This window comes from Lagenorhynchus albirostris, chromosome 4, assembly GCF_949774975.1.
Source record: "Lagenorhynchus albirostris chromosome 4, mLagAlb1.1, whole genome shotgun sequence".
Taxonomy (NCBI): Eukaryota; Metazoa; Chordata; class Mammalia; order Artiodactyla; family Delphinidae; genus Lagenorhynchus; species Lagenorhynchus albirostris.
Genome location: NC_083098.1, coordinates 34907241 through 34926087, shown reverse-complemented (window position 1 = coordinate 34926087; position 18847 = coordinate 34907241). Strand labels below are relative to the sequence as shown.

At 34.9% G+C, this 18847-nt stretch overlaps 1 protein-coding gene across 1 annotated transcript in view; it reads left to right on the top strand.

Annotated features, from left to right (window-relative positions):
* The window catches only part of TLL1 (tolloid like 1), a 260424-nt gene extending 247620 nt beyond the window's left edge, over positions 1–12804 (top strand). Inside the window, exons 19-21 of the mRNA XM_060147159.1 lie at positions 4196–4409; positions 10279–10529; positions 11683–12804. Of these exons, the coding sequence (XP_060003142.1) occupies positions 4196–4409; positions 10279–10529; positions 11683–11817 (600 nt within the window). The 3' untranslated portion in view covers positions 11818–12804. The remainder of the gene's footprint in view (positions 1–4195; positions 4410–10278; positions 10530–11682) is intronic.
* Positions 12805–18847: the final 6043 nt, after the last annotated feature.

The window sequence follows — 18847 nt, the reverse complement described above, 5'->3', positions numbered from 1 at the left end:
GGATTCCCTTGTGTGTTATTTGTTGTTTTTCCCTTGCTGCTTTTGATATTTGCTCTTTGTATTTAATTTTTGAAGTTTGATTAATATGTGTCTTGACATGTTTCTCCTTTATTTATCCTGTATGGGACTCTCTGTGCTTCCTGGACTTGATTAACTATTTCCTTTCCTATATTAGTGAAGTGTTCAACTCTAATCTCTTCAAAGATTTTCTCAGTCCCTTTCTTTTTCTCTTCTTCTTCTGGGACCCCTATTATTCGAATATTGGTGCATTTAATATTGTCCCAGAGGTCTCTGAGACTGTCCTCAGTTCTTTTCTTTCTTCTTTCTTTATTCTTCTCTGCAGTAGTTATTTGCAGTATTTTATCTTCCAGGTCACCTATCCGTTCTTCTGCCTCAGTTATTCTGCTATTGATCCCTTCTCGAGTAGTTTTAATTTCATTTATTGTGTTGTTCATTGTTGCTTGTTTCCTCTTTAGTTCTTCTAGGTCCTTGTTAAATGTTTCTTGCATTTTCTCTATTCTATTTCCAAGATTTTGGATCATCTTTAGTATCATTATTCTGAATTCTTTTTCATGTAGACTGCCTATTTCCTCTTCATTTGTTAGGTCTGGTGATTTTTTGCCTTGCTCCTTTATCTGCTGTGTGTTTTTCTGTCTTCTCATTTTGCTTATCTTATTGTGTTTGGGGTCTCCTTTTTGCAGGCTGCAGGTGTGTAGTTCCCGTTGTTTTTGGTGTCTGTCCCCAGTAGCTAAGGTTTGTTCCGTGGGTTGTGTAGGCTTCCTGGTAGAGGGAACTAGTGCCTGTGTTCTGGTGGATGAGGCTGGATCTTGTCTTTCTGGTGGGCAGGTCCACGTCTGGTGGTGTGTTTTGGGGTGTCTGTGAACTTATTATGATTTTAGGCAGCCTGTCTGCTAATGGGTGGCATTGTGTTCCTGTCTTGCTAGTTGTTTGGCATAGGGTGTCCAGCACTGTAGCTTGCTGGTCATTGAGTGAAGCTGGGTCTTGGTGTTGAGAGATCTCTGGGAGATTTTTGCCATTTGATATTATGTGGAGCCGGGAGGTCTCTTGTTGACCAGTGTCCTGAAGTTGGCTTTCCCACCTCAGTGGCACAGCCCTGATGCCTGGCTGGAGCACCAAGAGCCTTTCATCCACATGGCTCAGAATAAAAGGGGGAAAAAGTAGAAAGAAAGAAAGGAAGGAAGAAAGAGAATAAAATTAAATTAAATTAAAATAAATTTATTAAAATAAAAAATAATTATTAAGAAAAAAAATTTTTTAAGTAAAATATAAAACAGACAGACAGAATCCTAGGACAAATGGTGAAAGCCAAGCTATACAGACAAAATCTCACACAGAAGCATACACGTACACACTCACTAAAAGAGGAAAAGGGGAAAAAATAATATATCTTGCTCTCAAAGTCCACCTCCTCAGTTTTGGATGATTTATTGTCTGTTCAGGTACTCCACCGATGCAGGGTACATCAAGTTGATTTTGGATATTTAATCCGCCTCTCCTGAGGCTGCTGGGAGAAATTTCCCTTTCTCTTCTTTGTTTGCACAGCTCCTGGGGTTCAGCTTTGGATTCGGCCCCGCCTCTGCGTGTAGGTCGCCTGAGGGCGTCTGTTGTTCGCTCAGACAGGACAGGGTTAAAGTAGCAGCTGATTCGGGGGCTCTGGCTCACTCAGGCCAGGGAGAGGGAGTGGTACGGATGTGGGGAGAGCCTGAAGCGGCAGAGGCCGGCATGACGTTGCAGCAGCCTGAGGCGCACCATGCGTTCTCCCGGGGAAGTTGTCCCTGGATCGCGGGACCCAGGCAGTGGCGGGCTGCACAGGCTCCCATGAGGGGAGGTGTGGAGAGTGACCTGTGCTCGTACACAGGCTTCTTGGTGGCAGCTGCAGCGGTCTTAGCATCTTATGCCCGTCTCTGTGGTCCGTGCTGATAGCCGTGGCTCACGCCCGTCTCTGGAGCTCCTTTTAGCTGCACTCTTAATCCCCTCTCCTCACGCACCAGGAAACAAAGAGGGAAGAAAAAGTTTCTTGCCTCTTAGGCAGGTCCAGAGTTTTTTCCAGACTCCCTCCCGGCTAGCTGTGGTGCACTAACCCCCTTCAGGCTGTGTTCACGCCGCCAGTCCTCTCCCTGCGATCTGACCGAAGCCCGAGCCTCAGCTCCCAGCCCCGCCCGCCCCGCCGGGTGAACAGACAAGCCTCTTGGGCTGGTGAGTGCTGTTCAGCACCGATCCTCTGTGAGGGAATCTCTCCGCTTTACTCTCCGCACCCCTGTTGCTGCGCTCTCCTCCATGGCTCCAAAGCTCCCCCCCTCCACCACCCACAGTCTCCGCCAGCAAAGGGACTTCCTAGTGTGGGGAAACATTTCCTCCTTCACAGCTCCCTCCCACTGGTGCAGGTCCCGTCCCTATTCTTTTGTCTCTGCTTATTTTATTTTCTTTTGCCCTGTCCAGGTACGGGGGGAGTTTCTTGCCTTTTGGGACGTCTGAGGTCTTCTGCCAGCGTTCAGTGGGTATTCTGTAGGAGTTGTTCCACGTGTAGATGTATTTCTGATGTATCTGTGGGGAGGAAGGTGATCTCCGCGTCTTACTCTTTCGCCATCTTCCACCTCACCTCCGGTTATAACATTTTAATTTATATTTTTAAGTAGGGCACAGTGGAATGGGACATGAGAGATCAGCCCTTTTCCTTTTCTTTTGTCTCTTCAATCTTTTCTCCTACTCCCTAATTAATATAAATTGCTTCCTTCATTTCTTCCCTTACTCCTCTAAAGTCAGAAGTGAGAGCAGATGGTAGTGTGGTTGGAATAGATAAATGTGATCAACAGTGAGGGAGAACCTGTCTTAGTCACTTTTTTCTTTCAAAAATACAAAATGTATGATTTAAATTGAGAATTATAATCACTTCACAAAACTGCATTAAAGAAAACATGTATGTAGAAAGTTTATGTACAAATATTTTATGCTGTAGGGATTGTAGCAAAATTAATACATTTTCAAGCATATTTTATATTTCCTCCAATTTATTTTATATATTTTTTAGCTTTGCTCTATAGGCGTAAGTAGGGGTGATGGTTTATTTCTTGAATGTATGATGGTTTTTATGAGGAATGGAAAAAGCCTTAACTGGCAATGGCAAATAACCTAGAATCCCTGGGATTATTAATAGTTTGGACAATTATTATTTTCAGTCAGTCTCAATTAAACTTTCCATCATTATATTTAATGTGTTAAATATTTAATAAACTTTTACTTTAAGAATTTGCTACACATAAAAAAACATACTAAACTTTGCAAGACTCCAAATATTAAAATAAATGTACCATGTCTCTGAACAGTTAACTAAAAATAATCTAGCTTAAAGTCATATTAGTGTTTTCTAATAATATGGGTTGTAAGATCTAAATAAAGAAACCTATAAGAAAAATCCCTTTGTGTTATGTATTCTATTAAGATTTACTGTATTTAATTTCTGTGAAAATAATTACTTGTTTAATTATTCTATGGAGTTTTCTTTTTAGTTTAAGTGCTCAATGGTATGATGATGTTCAGTAGTTTATGATCATTAACACCAGAAGGACTCTTCTTCTTTTTTTTTTTTTTTCTTTTTTTTTTTGCGGTACGCGGGCCTCTCACTGCTGTGGCCTCTCCCGCTGCAGAGCACAGGCTCTGGACGCACAGGCCCAGTGGCCATGGTCCATGGGCCAGCCTCTCCGCGGCATGTGGGACCCTCCTGGACCGGGGCACGAACCCGTGTCCCCTGCATCGGCAGGCGGACTCTCAACCACTGCGCCACCAGGGAAGCCCAGGACTCATTTTTTAAATATAATTGTTTAAAATTTTCTGATGCATTAAGAATAAATTCAGAATAAAATATCATTTGTTATTATAATCTGTCTAAATTCTGGAGTAGACTTAATTGCAATAGTAGAATTAGTTGCAATAGTCAAATAGTACAATAGAATTTCACGTGAAGTTATTACATTGTTTTCCTCATTATAAAGTCTTCCTAGAGAATTCATATTCTATTGATTTCACACCCCTTTCAATAATGTGCTAGATGGATTGAATCATTTGCATGGCTTGGACATATTATTGTTCTATATTTCTGCTCCAAAGAAAAGAACCCATTTTGAGTGATATGTGGCTTTTTTATTTTTTTCCCCTTTCTTTCTTTCTTTTTTAATAGATCTTTAGTGAGTTTGAGATTGAGCAGCATCAAGAATGTGCTTATGATCATTTGGAAGTATTTGATGGAGAAACGGAAAAATCACCAATTCTTGGACGACTGTGTGGGAACAAGATACCAGAGCCCCTTGTGGCTACTGGAAATAAAATGTTTGTTCGGTTTGTTTCTGATGCATCTGTTCAAAGAAAAGGCTTTCAAGCCACACATTCTACAGGTCAGTAAATTAGGGGATGCTTCTCTTTTCTGAGTAAGATCCAAGTTTCTCTTCTAGTGTGTGCAGGGGATCTATAACAGGATTATAAATGAATCAGAAGAAGTCTCACTGAAGCACTGTGTGAAATATTTGAGAACCACATAGCATCCTAACTAAATATCTTTGTAGCTGTTGAACTAATTAAAAGAAGCACAATAGTTTGATCTGATTCATGTTCAGTGTGGTATGATCAAGAAGAACTATCTCTAAATATTTATGTAGTGTATTCCATGTTAACTTTAGCAGTTTGATTTATATGTTATATTTAACAGATAGAAATCTATAGCTTGGAATTCAAAAATTTTGTTTTTGCTAAAATCCTACTTGTTTAGCTTTCACATTAATATATTTTTGTAAACCAAATTTGGAATTTAACTCTCTGTTTTACAGAGTTTTTTTTTCCCCCTTTTATTTGGTAGGCAACACAATCTTTTCCCTAATCCTAATCCCTAATTTGACTCTTACAGATTCCAGCTGTAATGGAAGTCTTTAAGAAATAAAATACAATTTAGAAAAATATGGAAAATTTTAAGCAAAAATGTCAAATATTTTTTTTATAATTTGGATCAAATTTATAATATATTCCATAAATGTCCAGTAAATATCCTTTTTTTATTCAGTTAAAAAAAAAAATCAATCATATTTACTGAAATCATTTAGCTTATAGTGACACCTAGTGTCAGTTCTAATGCCAAAACTATTGAGACACAAATCTATCTTGGCGTAAAATGCAGTATAATAGGCTACAAATTCATCAATGAAACAATTTTAGTGCAGTAATTTTTGTCATGGTTTCCTGATTATTTTTTTCTCCTTTCCTTTTATTTTAGAAAACATAACTTTATTCCATTGTCCAATATTATTTTCCACTCTAGTATATTCTGTTATGAGCATTAGATTTATATTGAAGTCTATTTGTGAGAAAGTGGATATTGTCTGATTCATGCTAGTAATGACTGGACTCATAAATAATACAAAATAATTATTTCTCATGATTAATATAAATATTCTGGTTTGAGAAAAATCTTTCATGGATTAAAATTTTCATACTAATGAAGGATTTTTTTATACACTTGATGTTTGTTCTTTAAATATTTTCCTGATAACTTGTCACACATTGAAGGAATGGAAAAATTGGAGTCCTATGAATTGATCAATATTTTTCTGAAGCACAGAGTTAATGGCACAATTTTTTAAATAATCGTGGCTGTCACAGGTTCTAAGAATGGAGTGTAAAAGTATGTTATCAAAACTCTTGAAAGAGATTATACACTATTTTTAAATTACTTACCTATAAATTCCTCTGTTGTAGTTTCATAAAAACCTACTTTTATAGTTTCTCTTTTCATCTTTACCTTTACCTTAAATCTCAAGTTTTCTTGCAGCTATATAACTCCATGACTCCTTAATTTTCATAGCCTCTGCTCTGGACCCATTTCAGTGTTTGTATTACCATTTAGAATCCACTGTTAGGATCTAATTATCTTATCATAGAGATCATATATTGAAATCCAATTGTATATATAGCATGCACTTGATATTTCAGGCACATACATATACTTAATATAAATTACATACATTGAGTCCTCAAAAGAGCTATATGATGTATGAATTATTATCTTTATCTTCAGATAAAGAAATTTAAAATCTGAAGGATTAATTAATTTGCAAAGACTTCTAAAATTATATCAAAGCCTGGATTTTATCCTAATTCTGTTTCCAGTGCTCATGCACTTTCTACTATGGTATATTTTTTCTTAACATAAACATTTTGGATTAGGAAGGAAACCAATACAAAACTGGATCACTGTTAATTGAAACAATAGAGACTGAATGCTTCCTTATTTGTCTTAATCAAATCTTCTGTCCTAACTATCCAACTGAATAGGCTCATTTTTTCTCCCTGTTCAGTTCAAATCCAGTCAAATACCCATGTGATCAGCCTCAATCATAATTTGTAGGCAAAACATGATTCGTTCCTGTCATCTCAGAAATGAGGATTTTGAGACTAAGACTCAAATGAAACCGAAGTAGCACAAAAAATAATAGTTAGAATTAGAGTCCTAGCCTCCCAACTCCTGCTCAGTTGTGCTAGTCAAAATTTTTGGCATTACCTGTTTGTTTGTTTGCTTGTCTATTTTACATGTAAATTTTTGCTCTCACTTAACCAGCTGTCTTTGAATTTTCTGGGTAGATTTTATTTACACTGTTACTTTTAAGTAGCCATACATGCTGAAATATTCTTATGTACTGCTTACTATTTATTTCTTTTGAAAGCTTTCTCTTTAACAAGTTTATTCCACAGTCTTTCATGAAATATTTATTTGGTACCTGCTTTGAATAGACACTGTAAAGTATTAGTAATTCATAGCAAAAAATTAGGAATTTTGTGGTAACTTATGAGAAAACAGAAGGAATTCCTGCCTTTTGACAGCTATAGTCTGATAAGTTAAACTTATGATTTTCAGTCAGTTTTTACCACCAAGACAGCCAAGTTCAGTACCACATCTGTCAATTTCTGCTAAATGTATAAAGCAGATTTTAGGCAGATTTCATTATTTAATTTTTTCTAGAATACATGTAACTTTTATTAAGGGGCCCTGAAGTATACATTTTAATTTGCTTGAGTAAATTTATATTTCTATATACAATTTTAATTTTATCCACAAGGAAAGCTTATAATATTACAAATTTTGAAATTAGGTGAAGAGAAATATTAATATTGCTTTATAGCTATTTTTTTTACAAGTAATACTATCCAAATCAATGGGAAATGGACTTTGTTGGAAAAAGTCCCTTTTTCCTCTAAAGGTAGGTCCAAATTCTAAAAGTCCAAATTTATTTTAATCAGGTAACAAATGGTGTTAGGCCAGCCTTAGATAAACTATTGAAGAAAAAAACTCAGTAAAAAAAAATAACCTATATATTCTCTCAGAGGATAAGGCTATAATACAGAAAAAGAGGGGGAGTGTGGAGAGAAAGTATTTTAAAACATGGCATGTCAGGTAGGACTTTATTCTGCAGCAGAAAGCATCATCCTAATTTAAAAATCAAATAATATATTATTAGGCTCCTTAGAAATTATTTTGATAGAACTTAATTAAATTATAGTGCCTACTAAAAGCATTTATTGCTCAAATTATAGGCCCTCACAGGGATTTAACACTTTACCAGGAAATGAACAGAAGTCTTTCCAAATTAAAATGAGGGCCACCCTTTCTGAAACATTTTAAGTCACTCTTAATTGTAGTTTAAGTCATTTGTTTTGAGTATTGTCATTTTCTAGAAGTTTTCAATAAAATCAAATAATGATGCCTCACATTTCAGATTCACAAAGGCTTTGTGAAATCTCTTTTTGTTTAAATACTTCATTTCCTTCTTGATTTCTGTTTTGATCTGGGGTTGACAGAGAATTGTCTCCTCTGGATCCTGATTTGTTTTGCTACTTTGTTTCTCTGAAGTAGGCACACAGAAGCCAGTGCCTCTCCCATAGTCCACCCCTTCCTGGGGTGTGGAATAAAAGTAATACAAGTGCTGACAGTTGTAAACAAAACAAATCACTGAATTATATCAAACTTTGAGAATAAGTCAAATTTTTAAAATATCTGTAAATGAGATTACACTGGTTTATACATTTATATATTGAATTCAGAAATACTTTCACAAAATACTTTACTGGCCTTCAAAAATATAATCCTTCCTTTCTGAAAACAGGTTAATAGTGCTTTAAATTGTTTTTCAATTTTTCTGGCTTTTCTTTTCATGCCTGAGTGGATCTCTAGGAGTATAGATGGTGGCATTTAGATATTCTGACTAGAAAATAATAACAAAATGATGATTGTGTATACTTATATGGCTTTTCCTATGTGCAAGGTATCCTTCAATGATTTTACATATATTAGCCCATCACTCTTCATCTAGACCCTATCATTTGAGTATATGTATGATCCCCAATTTAGGAATGAAGTGGGGAACAAAATCCCACAGCTGATGAAGCGTAGAGCTCAGATTTGTACCCAGGCCAGTTAGCTGTGGAGTTCTGTCACACGGAGAGGACAATAATTCTTGGAATTACTGGAATAAGAGAAGCACCGTGGTGGGAAAGGAAGGATGCTTGCCTTCCAGTCTGTGACACTTAAGAGATGATTCCCAAGACTGATCAGTTTTGCAGCTTTCCAGAGTGGTTCTAAGCACATGTGTTTCTTCACATGTTTACATTTGTAATTGTGGCACCTACATCAATAGATTGTGCAAGACACCCCACCTACCATCTGGAAGACAAAGGGACATCATTTAACATGATGGGGAAGCCATTCTCATGATTGAAACCTTAGTTGGAAGTTCTTTCATAAGTTAGTTGCACAAAGGTCTCTGAATGTGCAGTTGTCTGTGAAAATGCCCATAGTTTTGGTTGAGCCTACTTGTATTCAGACACATCTAGATGGGGTTCCATCCTGGGAATTCAGAAATATTTTGTTACTTAAAATCACCAAACCACAATGTAGGTAAATTATATACAAATCTGAAAAATCTAAGAATTTTAGCTGTCCTAATTAACTTTCACTGGGTCCTGCCAAGGACAATCTGGTCACAGATGACCACACCAGGGTTACAATTGTGTTTTGATAACCAGAGGCTTAGCTGTCCAAATCTTTCCACATTGGATTTTTGTTTTTGTTCCCTCCCAACTCATATCAGTTTTCTTGGGACTTTCCTGGTTTTAGTACTGAAATTACTGTTTCCCAGGAACCTCTCAGTCATTGGCAAATAAGGGCAGAAAGAAACTCTACTTTCTCCTGACACTTTTCATATCCCTTTTTTTTTTCCCTACCCCCAGCCATATGTTTGTATATGTACTTGGTTGGAGGAGACATTGTAGACTTCCTCTACAATTTATTCTCTAGTCATTGTAAAATCTGGGGGCTCAGACTACAAAGAGTTCCTGAGAAAATTTTGAAAATTTGTATTCTCTAAATTACACTAACTGTAAACCTTATGCAGGCTTATATATTTCTTTGGTATATTTACCTCTAATTACAAAAGTAGTAACTGGTAAAGCCTATATTTATTAATATCTCTCTGAAAAAGCCATAAAAAGAGCATTTTAAATTCCTTTATTTATTAAAATCACAAAATATAACTGACAAGGTGCTGGAACTACAAAAATAACTACAATTAATGATGTGTGTATGCTTTTCCCAACCAAGTTAGATAAATATTTCTACCTAAGTAAAGTAATACTGGTCTGTATATTCTATGCAGAGAGTTCTATATGACACATATACACATACAGGAGTTTTATATATTTTGCTGATCTTTAAGTTATTTCTTATTCCTTTGGATTCTGGGTTCTTAAATTATTAAGATTAAACTCAAATTAAGACACTGACCTTTTTTCCATGAAAACAGTTATTTAAGACTGAAAACAACATGAGATATAACAATAAAAAATGCATTGAGAGTTACTATATGGCAGGTACTGTTTTAAGTGATTTTCATGTGTTAATCAAATCCTCAAAACCCACTAAGATTGGTACTATTATTATCATCTGCACTTTACTCTTGACCACTTTACCCTATGGATAAGAGAAGTGATGTCACTTATCCAAAGTCACTGAGCTAGTAGGTATGGAGCTGAAATTCCAACCCAACAGTCTCTTTAGGGCCTATAGCAGTACCCACTATGCCATCTGAATCTTCAAATATAGGGAACATAACTGATGGTGGAAATGAATACTGAAGTTAGAGAGTGGTTAGACTATATTAAAAGAGAAATTTGAATTGTTAAACCTCATTGAGCTCACTTATTTCATTTTTCTTTCCTGGGCAGAGTGTGGTGGCAGACTGAAAGTGGAATCAAAACCCAGAGATCTGTACTCACATGCTCAGTTTGGTGATAACAACTATCCAGGACAAGTTGACTGTGAATGGCTGTTAGTGTCAGAACGGGGCTCTCGACTCGAGTTATCCTTCCAGATTTTTGAAGTGGAAGAAGAAGCTGACTGTGGCTATGACTATCTTGAGCTCTTTGACGGTCTCGATTCAACAGCGGTGGGGCTTGGTCGATTCTGTGGATCAGGGGTAAATACAGTACGAGCAGGATACCATAGACATGATAAAAATGCCTATAAATTGGTGATTGATATGTGTAACATATGCAAATCAGCAGTGCTTTTACAAAATGGCTTGACAAGTTATAACATGCCTCTTCTTCCCTTACTTCTCCATCTCTAATGAATTTGCTCAATAATAGTGAACAAGACAGATGAATTCAATAGCTATAATTTCTTGTTACTGTCCACATCCTTTTTTAATTCATGTTTTTATTGTGCAATAAATATTTAAATGTTTAATTATCTAAAAGAAATATGCCTAAATACACACCTTTGACAAGCTTCATAAATTAAATTTGTAAGCTTCATAAATTAAAGCATAAAGCAAAAAGAATATGCACATCATTGGCATTCCTCTCTCAACAATATATTTGATAAGTGACAGTATCTACCATTGGTGTGGGGGTTTAGCTGGTACTATCGAATGTTGCTCCATTGCAGTGGGCACAGGATGGAGTACAAAACATAGGTCAGAGGTTGTCAACATGAGAAATAAGAAACAGGAAAGCTTAAGGTTTTCTCAATGCTTTTCCCCCACGATTCACTGCATTAATATCAAATGTTCATCTGAATACATACTTTGTTCTGAAGATATTAGTCCCATTTTTCAAATGTCTACCAGTGACCATTTCTTAAATAATATTGAACTCCTGTCCAAATAGCTACTGAAATGAAACAAAAATTATTCTTGGTACTTAGATTATTAAAGCAAGAAGGAATGGACGATTTGGATTCTGGAAGTGGCTCTGCCTCAGAGCACCTTCTGAAATAGATTTAATGTCCCTTTATCCTTTGTGAACCTCACTTTAATTACTTGTAAATCAAAGGAAATTGGCTTAAAATTTTGGGAAAAAACACCAAGTTTCAGAACTTGGAAGTAAACTTAATTATGTTCAAAGCTCAGCTATATCACTGATCAGGCTTGTGATCTTGAGCATGTCATCTGTTCTCTGAAACTCAAGTTTTCTCATCTGTAAAATAAAGTCACTCTTATCCACTTTTCAATGTTGTTGGGAGGTTTAAATTATATACCAAAAAAATTCCCAAACATGAATTACATTGAAGAAAAAATAATTCATTCTTGTTGTTTGTTTATTTGTTTTGTTTGTTTTTGTCTTCAGCCACCAGAAGAGACCTATTCAATTGGTGATACAGTTTTAATTCATTTTCACACTGATGACACAATCAGCAAGAAAGGATTTCATATAAGATACAAAAGCATCAGATATCCAGATACCACGCATACCAAAAATTAACACCATAACCTCCATCAAAACATAAAGGAATGGGCATAATGGAAAGAAGATGTATTTCTTTTTTAAATGAAGATTTTAGCACAAAGTTTTATATAATGAGTTTGAGCAGAAGAAAACTGCAAGACCAGAATTATCTTTGTACTAAAAGAGAAGTTTCCAGCTAACCCTGATCAACATTACCAGGATATCTGAACTTCATTCTTGACAGTATAAATATAAATAAAGTTGGTGAAAGGGCATCTCATGCTTCAAAGAAGACTTCACAATCCTTTGTTCACAGCTCACCATAGCTGCTTCACAATTCAGACAGTCCCATTCAGGGTCTGTGACCCTGCAGAGTGTCCGTTTTGATAATTTTTCAATATATGGGAAAAGTAAAATGACCTTGCAGGTCATAAACTGGAATACCCTCTCCTTGTATCTTAGGATAATTGCTTTGACTTTGGATCTTGAAGACAGTGTAAACCAGACCCATATAAGTTGTTGTGAAGTGGGAGTCTCTTGAGGGTGGTTTATACTTTAAATGTGGGTATTACCAATGCTTGGAAACTGGAATATTTCAGCTTCATTATTTTCACTTGCAGGCTAAATTTACCTCTTTGAAACATAAATGATCTCGAGACCACTTCCTTTTTACGACATTCTGACAAGTTTGAAATGTCAATACTATCTATCATTGCAGTTAACTCTAGATATCATTTATTTAAGTGCTGGAAAATGCCCAGTTGATTGGTAAACTCAGTTCTTTCAATGAAAGTTCTGTCTTTTCATACCAAATTCAAGAAGACTTGTGATGTCTTATGAACTTGATGAGACAACTCCCAACAGGTGTGAACAGGATTCTTCTAAGCGACTGCCTGGATGGTTCATACTCAAGTTCCACTGCTGCTATTGTCTTTCTTTTGTTGTTGATCTGTTGTAGTTAATGTTGATGTTGTCATGGTTAATGTATTTTTTTTAATGAAATGAAATGAAGTGGAAGTAGGCCTTGTTAGAATTGAAAGATCTCTTTCTTTCTCTTCCTAGAAATCAGTTTTTTTAAATGCAATGTTGAAAAAAAAACGATTTGTTTCTGAAAGACTTTCCATGGTGCTATTCCATAAACATTTTTTTAAACAAAGTTTTTGACCTTTGAGCCAACCACCTGTAGACTATGAATGTCTCTGTCTGGCTGGTAGCACTTGAAGACTAAAGACTTAATGTATCAAGAGTATATCATTGCAAGGGCAACACTTGTCCTGTGGAACAACTGCTTATATTGCCTTAGAATTCTTTCACATGATCGAGCAGATCCTCCTAAGAGACACAACTTTTGAAAAGTTGAACATAATAGTGTATGTTAATTAGCATTTCTATGAGGAAAATCCATTTCTGTGACTGAGAGCATTGGATATAAGTATGGTGACCTGCTTTTATGGTAGAAAATGAATTTTCTGCTTTAAAGGCAGGTTTTTAAAAAAATATTAATGTATGTATATGTGAGGTTGTCTGAATGAGTGGAGTTACAAGGAGGTGAAAAGTAGTGGGTGGTTGAAAAGTTTAAATTTACGTGCCAATTTCTACTAAAATCCTATTTAAAGTAGCACCTTTCATAGGACGTTTCATGGACAAATAATGGGAACTTCTAATTATTATTAACCCCATTTTAAAAAGGCTCCTTCCTTCAGAGAAACTCTATTTTCATATTTTTTGATATTGATATAGATTGCTATATGAAGTAGCTTTTGTTCTGTTACCTGTCCATGAACATTCAACATTTAATAAAATTGAGAATTTTTCTTCATTTTACAAAATTAAACTATACACACAGATTTAGCTTATTTGTTTCTTTTTTTGTCATTGTTGCCTTGGAAATCTTTTCTTGCATATGAATTTTATTATGTAAATACATTTTTAAAACCAATCTTTTGATCTTACTGAATGTTACTTTGGAAATGTATAACTAACGCCTGCAATATAATGAGCTTTTTAGTGGAGCTGATTTATTCCAGTAACTCTTCTATATTTTTGTTCACTAATCTCCAGTTAGCCAAAATATTGGGAATGGGAATTAGAGGAGAAAAAAAACATTAACACCTAATATACTACACTGTGCCCAGCCCAGTACTAGGCACATACACTAGCTCTTTTTAACCTTTATGCCACCCTTTGAGAACTGTGGTGATGTTCTCATTTTGTGGTTTAGGAACTGAGGCTCAAAGAAGGCATATAATGTTCCCAGGGTCACAGTGTAAAGTTAGATGTTAAAGCCCAGATTGTTTGATATAAAAATCTGTGTTTGTTCTACAAAATGTAGTAGAATCAATCTTGACCTATATAAATAGTAGATATATTTTATGATGAAACGTCTCCACATAAAGTCAATTTTAGAGGTGAATTACAGTAAAACTTTCAGGATAAGCATTGTTCCTTTCAGTAATAGCATGACAATTCAAATATCAACTGTAGATATCTTTAAGAACCATAGATAGTACTAGAAATGTGAAAAACAAAAAAACTACTATATAGTTTGGAGTTAGTAACTATGGGCCTTTTGTTAAAATAAATATATTAAATTATTTTATCTGGTGTAGTAGGAGAAATGTAGTGTTCTACTTTAAGAAATATTGTTAATATTCTGACTGACATCTTATTAGGCTACAATGAGCTGCCTTTGACACAACTGAGAAATAAAGTATTTAGAAGGCACACCACAGAGATGTTGTCATAACTTAGGTCTTCAATGGGAACATTAATTTTTTATTGTACCTTATGTCAGATATCAGCTCACTGAATATTATTTTTATATTAATTTGACTTTGGCTTAAGTGTGTTGTTAAATTCAAACACAAACAGCTTCGTTGTTATTGTGTTAATAATTGTTAATTACTGTTCTAGCCATTTTATTAGTTTTGTAACTTTATTTTCAACCTCTACTCTCTATCTGCCAAAGTTCTAATTCCTATACAATCCTCACTAACCATACATAGAAAAAAACTGCTCCCACTTTATATGATTTTACTAAATTATTTTTAAATTCAATTTTGAATATTAATCTAGTTTATTTAGGAAATCTTGACAACTGAACAAAACAACATTTTTAAATAAATATATGAGAAACAGCAATTCTATTTCCAAAGTCTCCAAATGTCCCCTGCCTGTGTTGGCTGAATTTTTGCTATCTTGGATTAATTTTCGTATACCACAGTTATCAGATTCAAATTCTGTTCAATTTTGTTTTTAAATGTCTTAGTCTCTTTTGTTTGGTTTCTATTACTATATTTTTGATAGTAAGCCTCAGATAATGAAATTTTATTCTCACATATAGAAAATCTCTAAAAGTATCTAATTACTCTTCACAAGGCTAAAATTTTTTTAAAAGAAACATTAAATTACATATTTCTTTAGATTTAGTAAACTATAGCCATGTGTGACATTAAAAATAACTTTTCTTAAAGCAATTAACAAAATGTTTGGAAATTTTATTTAACAATAATTTTATTTAGCAAGAATATTTTGGATAAAGGAAAACCTTAATACCACTTATTAAATCCTGCATGGGAGGAAGAAAACAGGAAAAATAATTACCATATAAAGATCTATAACTTGAGCTGCAGTGATGACTTCTGTTTTACTAGAAAAAATATGTAATATGAGCTTATCAAAAAGAAAGAAAAGATGGTCTATGGATGCATTTTTACATCAATGCATAATAAATGGTTACCAATGAACATTTAACTTTTAGTCTTTTAGTGCTATTGTTATAAAATTGAGAAATTTTGTCATTAGCTTAGGAAATGATGGAAAGGTTGGCTCTTATACAATGCGAAATATTATTATTAGTCTCCAAACTTTCTTTTGACATGTACTTTTTAAATTGTTCAGCTTTCAACCTACCTACATTTCACTCCCCACCAGTGTACTCAAACTGAATTCAGGCTTACCATGTAATTCTAGTCAATACCATGACGCCTACTTGGTGCAGAGGTCAACACAAGGTGATTCCAAACAGTGTATAGGGCCCTGAGCATGTCTCATATATATAATCTCCCTCTCGTCCAATATTTTGAATACAAATTCAGTGCAATAAATCTCAACTTCTAACTTTAGAAGACTTGTAGGTAAACTATTACTTGGGTTAAAGCCTATAAAAAGAGAAGACCTAAGCACCAACCTGTAGTATAAGACATGTGGATATAAGGCCCTGGCAGCTGGGTCTTCTCCTGCATTTGCTGCCAGAGCAGAGGTGGTTGAAGTGGCAGGGAGAGGTCCATTTCAAGGAATGTCCTTAAAATTATTTAAACAGGAGAATACCCAGAAAGGACAAATAAAGTGAAAGGATTATAGATAATAAGGCTTGAATATGTAAATCTATCCTAAAGCATTATTTAATGGACATTCCGTAGAGGGGTATAATTAAAAATTAAATTTCAGAAAAATTTTCCACAGAGATGTAATAAATTTGTTAAAGTCATTTTTACACCATTGTACATCTATTAGTTATGTTTGAATTTTATGGAAATAGAGTCTTTTGTATTAATTTTTGTCATTTTTAAGCCAAAAGACATAGACATTTATTTATTCAACAAATATTTGCTTGATTCCTATAATATGCTAAGCACTATGTTAAATATTAAGAATTTAATGAGACTTTAAAAAGAAAAACAATCACAATCTTTTCTTTCTTGAAAGTTAAATTCTAGTTGGAGAGATAAATATTAATATTAATTAAAAGCAAATCACAAAAAGGCATAATTGCAATATAAAACATGCATGTGCAGAATTCCCTGGCAGTTCAGTGGTTAGGATTCCATGCTTCCACTTCAGGGGGCACAGGTTCGATCCCTCATCAGGGAAATAAGATCCCACGTGCCGCTGTGGTGCAGCCAAAAAAAAAAAATGCATGTGCATTTTACTACCATTTGGGGGGCACTCTTCCAAACAGCATGGTTTGGATTTTGAGACAAGTATTAACATAAGCATCCTTTCCTTATCCTTGATTTTCCACTGTCTTCTTACTTACATTTGTGCTTTCTAAAATTTCAACTTTTGTGTAAAATAACTTATTTTTGCATCAATCACATATTTTCAGCTTATAAATGAAATTATTTATTCTCATGATGAGCAATGAGAGTGGGATAACATATCAAAATTCTGATATTTATTTATGTAATTATTTAATAAACAAAACTAAACAATGTAATTTTATAAAAAGCACTACCTATTGAGGTGGCCAAGATGGAGAATCCTGACTTCACCTCCTCCCATGGACACATCAAAATTACAACTACTCACAGAGCAACTCTCTATGAGAACAACCTGAAAACTAGTAGAAAAGATTTTCCACAAAGACATAAGGAGGAAACCACAACAAGAAGTGTTGGAGGGATAGAGACAAGACATAGTCAGACCCACAACCCACCAGTCAGCAAAACACAAAAGTATAGAATATCACAATTGTAGATGTTGTCCTCAATGAGCAAGGAGTCCAAGCCCCACATCAGGCTACCCCACCTGGGGGTTGTGTGCCAGGAAGATGAGCCCCCAGATTATCTGTTTTTGAAAATCAATGGGGCTTGTGTGCAGGAGAGCCAGAGGGACATAGGAAACAGAGCTCCACTCTTAAAGGGCACACACAAAATCTCACATGCTATGAGACCCAGTGCAGAGGCAGTAGTTTGAAAGAAGCCTTGGTCAGACCCATTTCCTGATCTTGGATAGCTTCCCAGAGGGGTAGGATAGCTTCCCAGAGGGGTAGGAGGCAAATGGAACTCCCACTCATTATATAGACACTAGCAGCAGATATTATTGTCAGCTCATTTCAATGGAAAAACATTGGCACTGGCAAGCACAATTTTGGAATCCTCCTTCTAGCTTATTAGGGCCATGGACCCAGCCCTGCTCACCAACAAGACCCACCCTACCCCCAGATCACACACAGATTATCATATTAAAATATCATATTAAAATAATCATATATATGGGGTTATATATGACCTCATGGTAACCACATCCAAATTATAATAGGTACACATGCAAAAAAGTGAAGATAATCCAAACATAATGCTAAATAAAAATTGTCCTCAAATCACAAGGGAAGAGAGCAAAAGAAGAAGAAAGGAACAAATAAAAATTAGAAAAACAGCCTGAAAACAATTAGCAAGATGACAACAAGTACGTACCTATAATTAATTACTTTAAATTAAATGGACAAAATGCTCCAGTCAAAAGATATAGAGTGGCTGAATGGATTTTTTAAAAGATCCATATATATGCTGCCTATAAGATACCCACTTCAGATTTAAAAACACACACAGACTGAAAGTGAGGGGATGGAAATAGGTATTCCATGAAAACAGAAATGAAAGGAAGCTGGGGTGGCAATATTTATATTAGACAAAATAGACTTTAAAACAAAGACTATAATAGGAGACAAAGAAAGACAGTTCCTAAGAATCAGGGATCAATTCAACCAGAAGACATAACAATTGTATATTTATATGCACCAAACGTAGGAGCACCTAAACACATAAAGCAAATATTAACAAACATAAAGACAGAAATTGACAGTAACACAATAATAGCAGGGGACTTTAAGACATCACTTACATCAATGGACGGATAATTCAGACAAAAAATAAGGTAACACTGACCTTAAATGACACATTAGATCAGATGGAATTAACAAACATACACAGAACATTCTTACTAAAAGCAGCAGAATACACATTCTTTTAAAGTGCACTTGGAACGTTCTCCAGGATAGATCACATGCTAAGCCTCCAAAAAAAATCTCAGTAATTTGAAGAAGATTGAAATCTTATCAAACATCTTTTCCAAACACAACAATATGAGACTAGAAGTAAACTACTAGAGAAAAACTGAAAAAAAAAAATGGAAACACATGGAGGCTAAACAATAAGCTACTAACAACAAATGGGTCAATGAAAAAATAAAAAAGGAAATAAAAAATACCTAGAAATAAATTAAAATGGCAACATTGCAAACCAAATCTATTGGATGCAACACAAGCAGTTATGAAAGGGAAGTT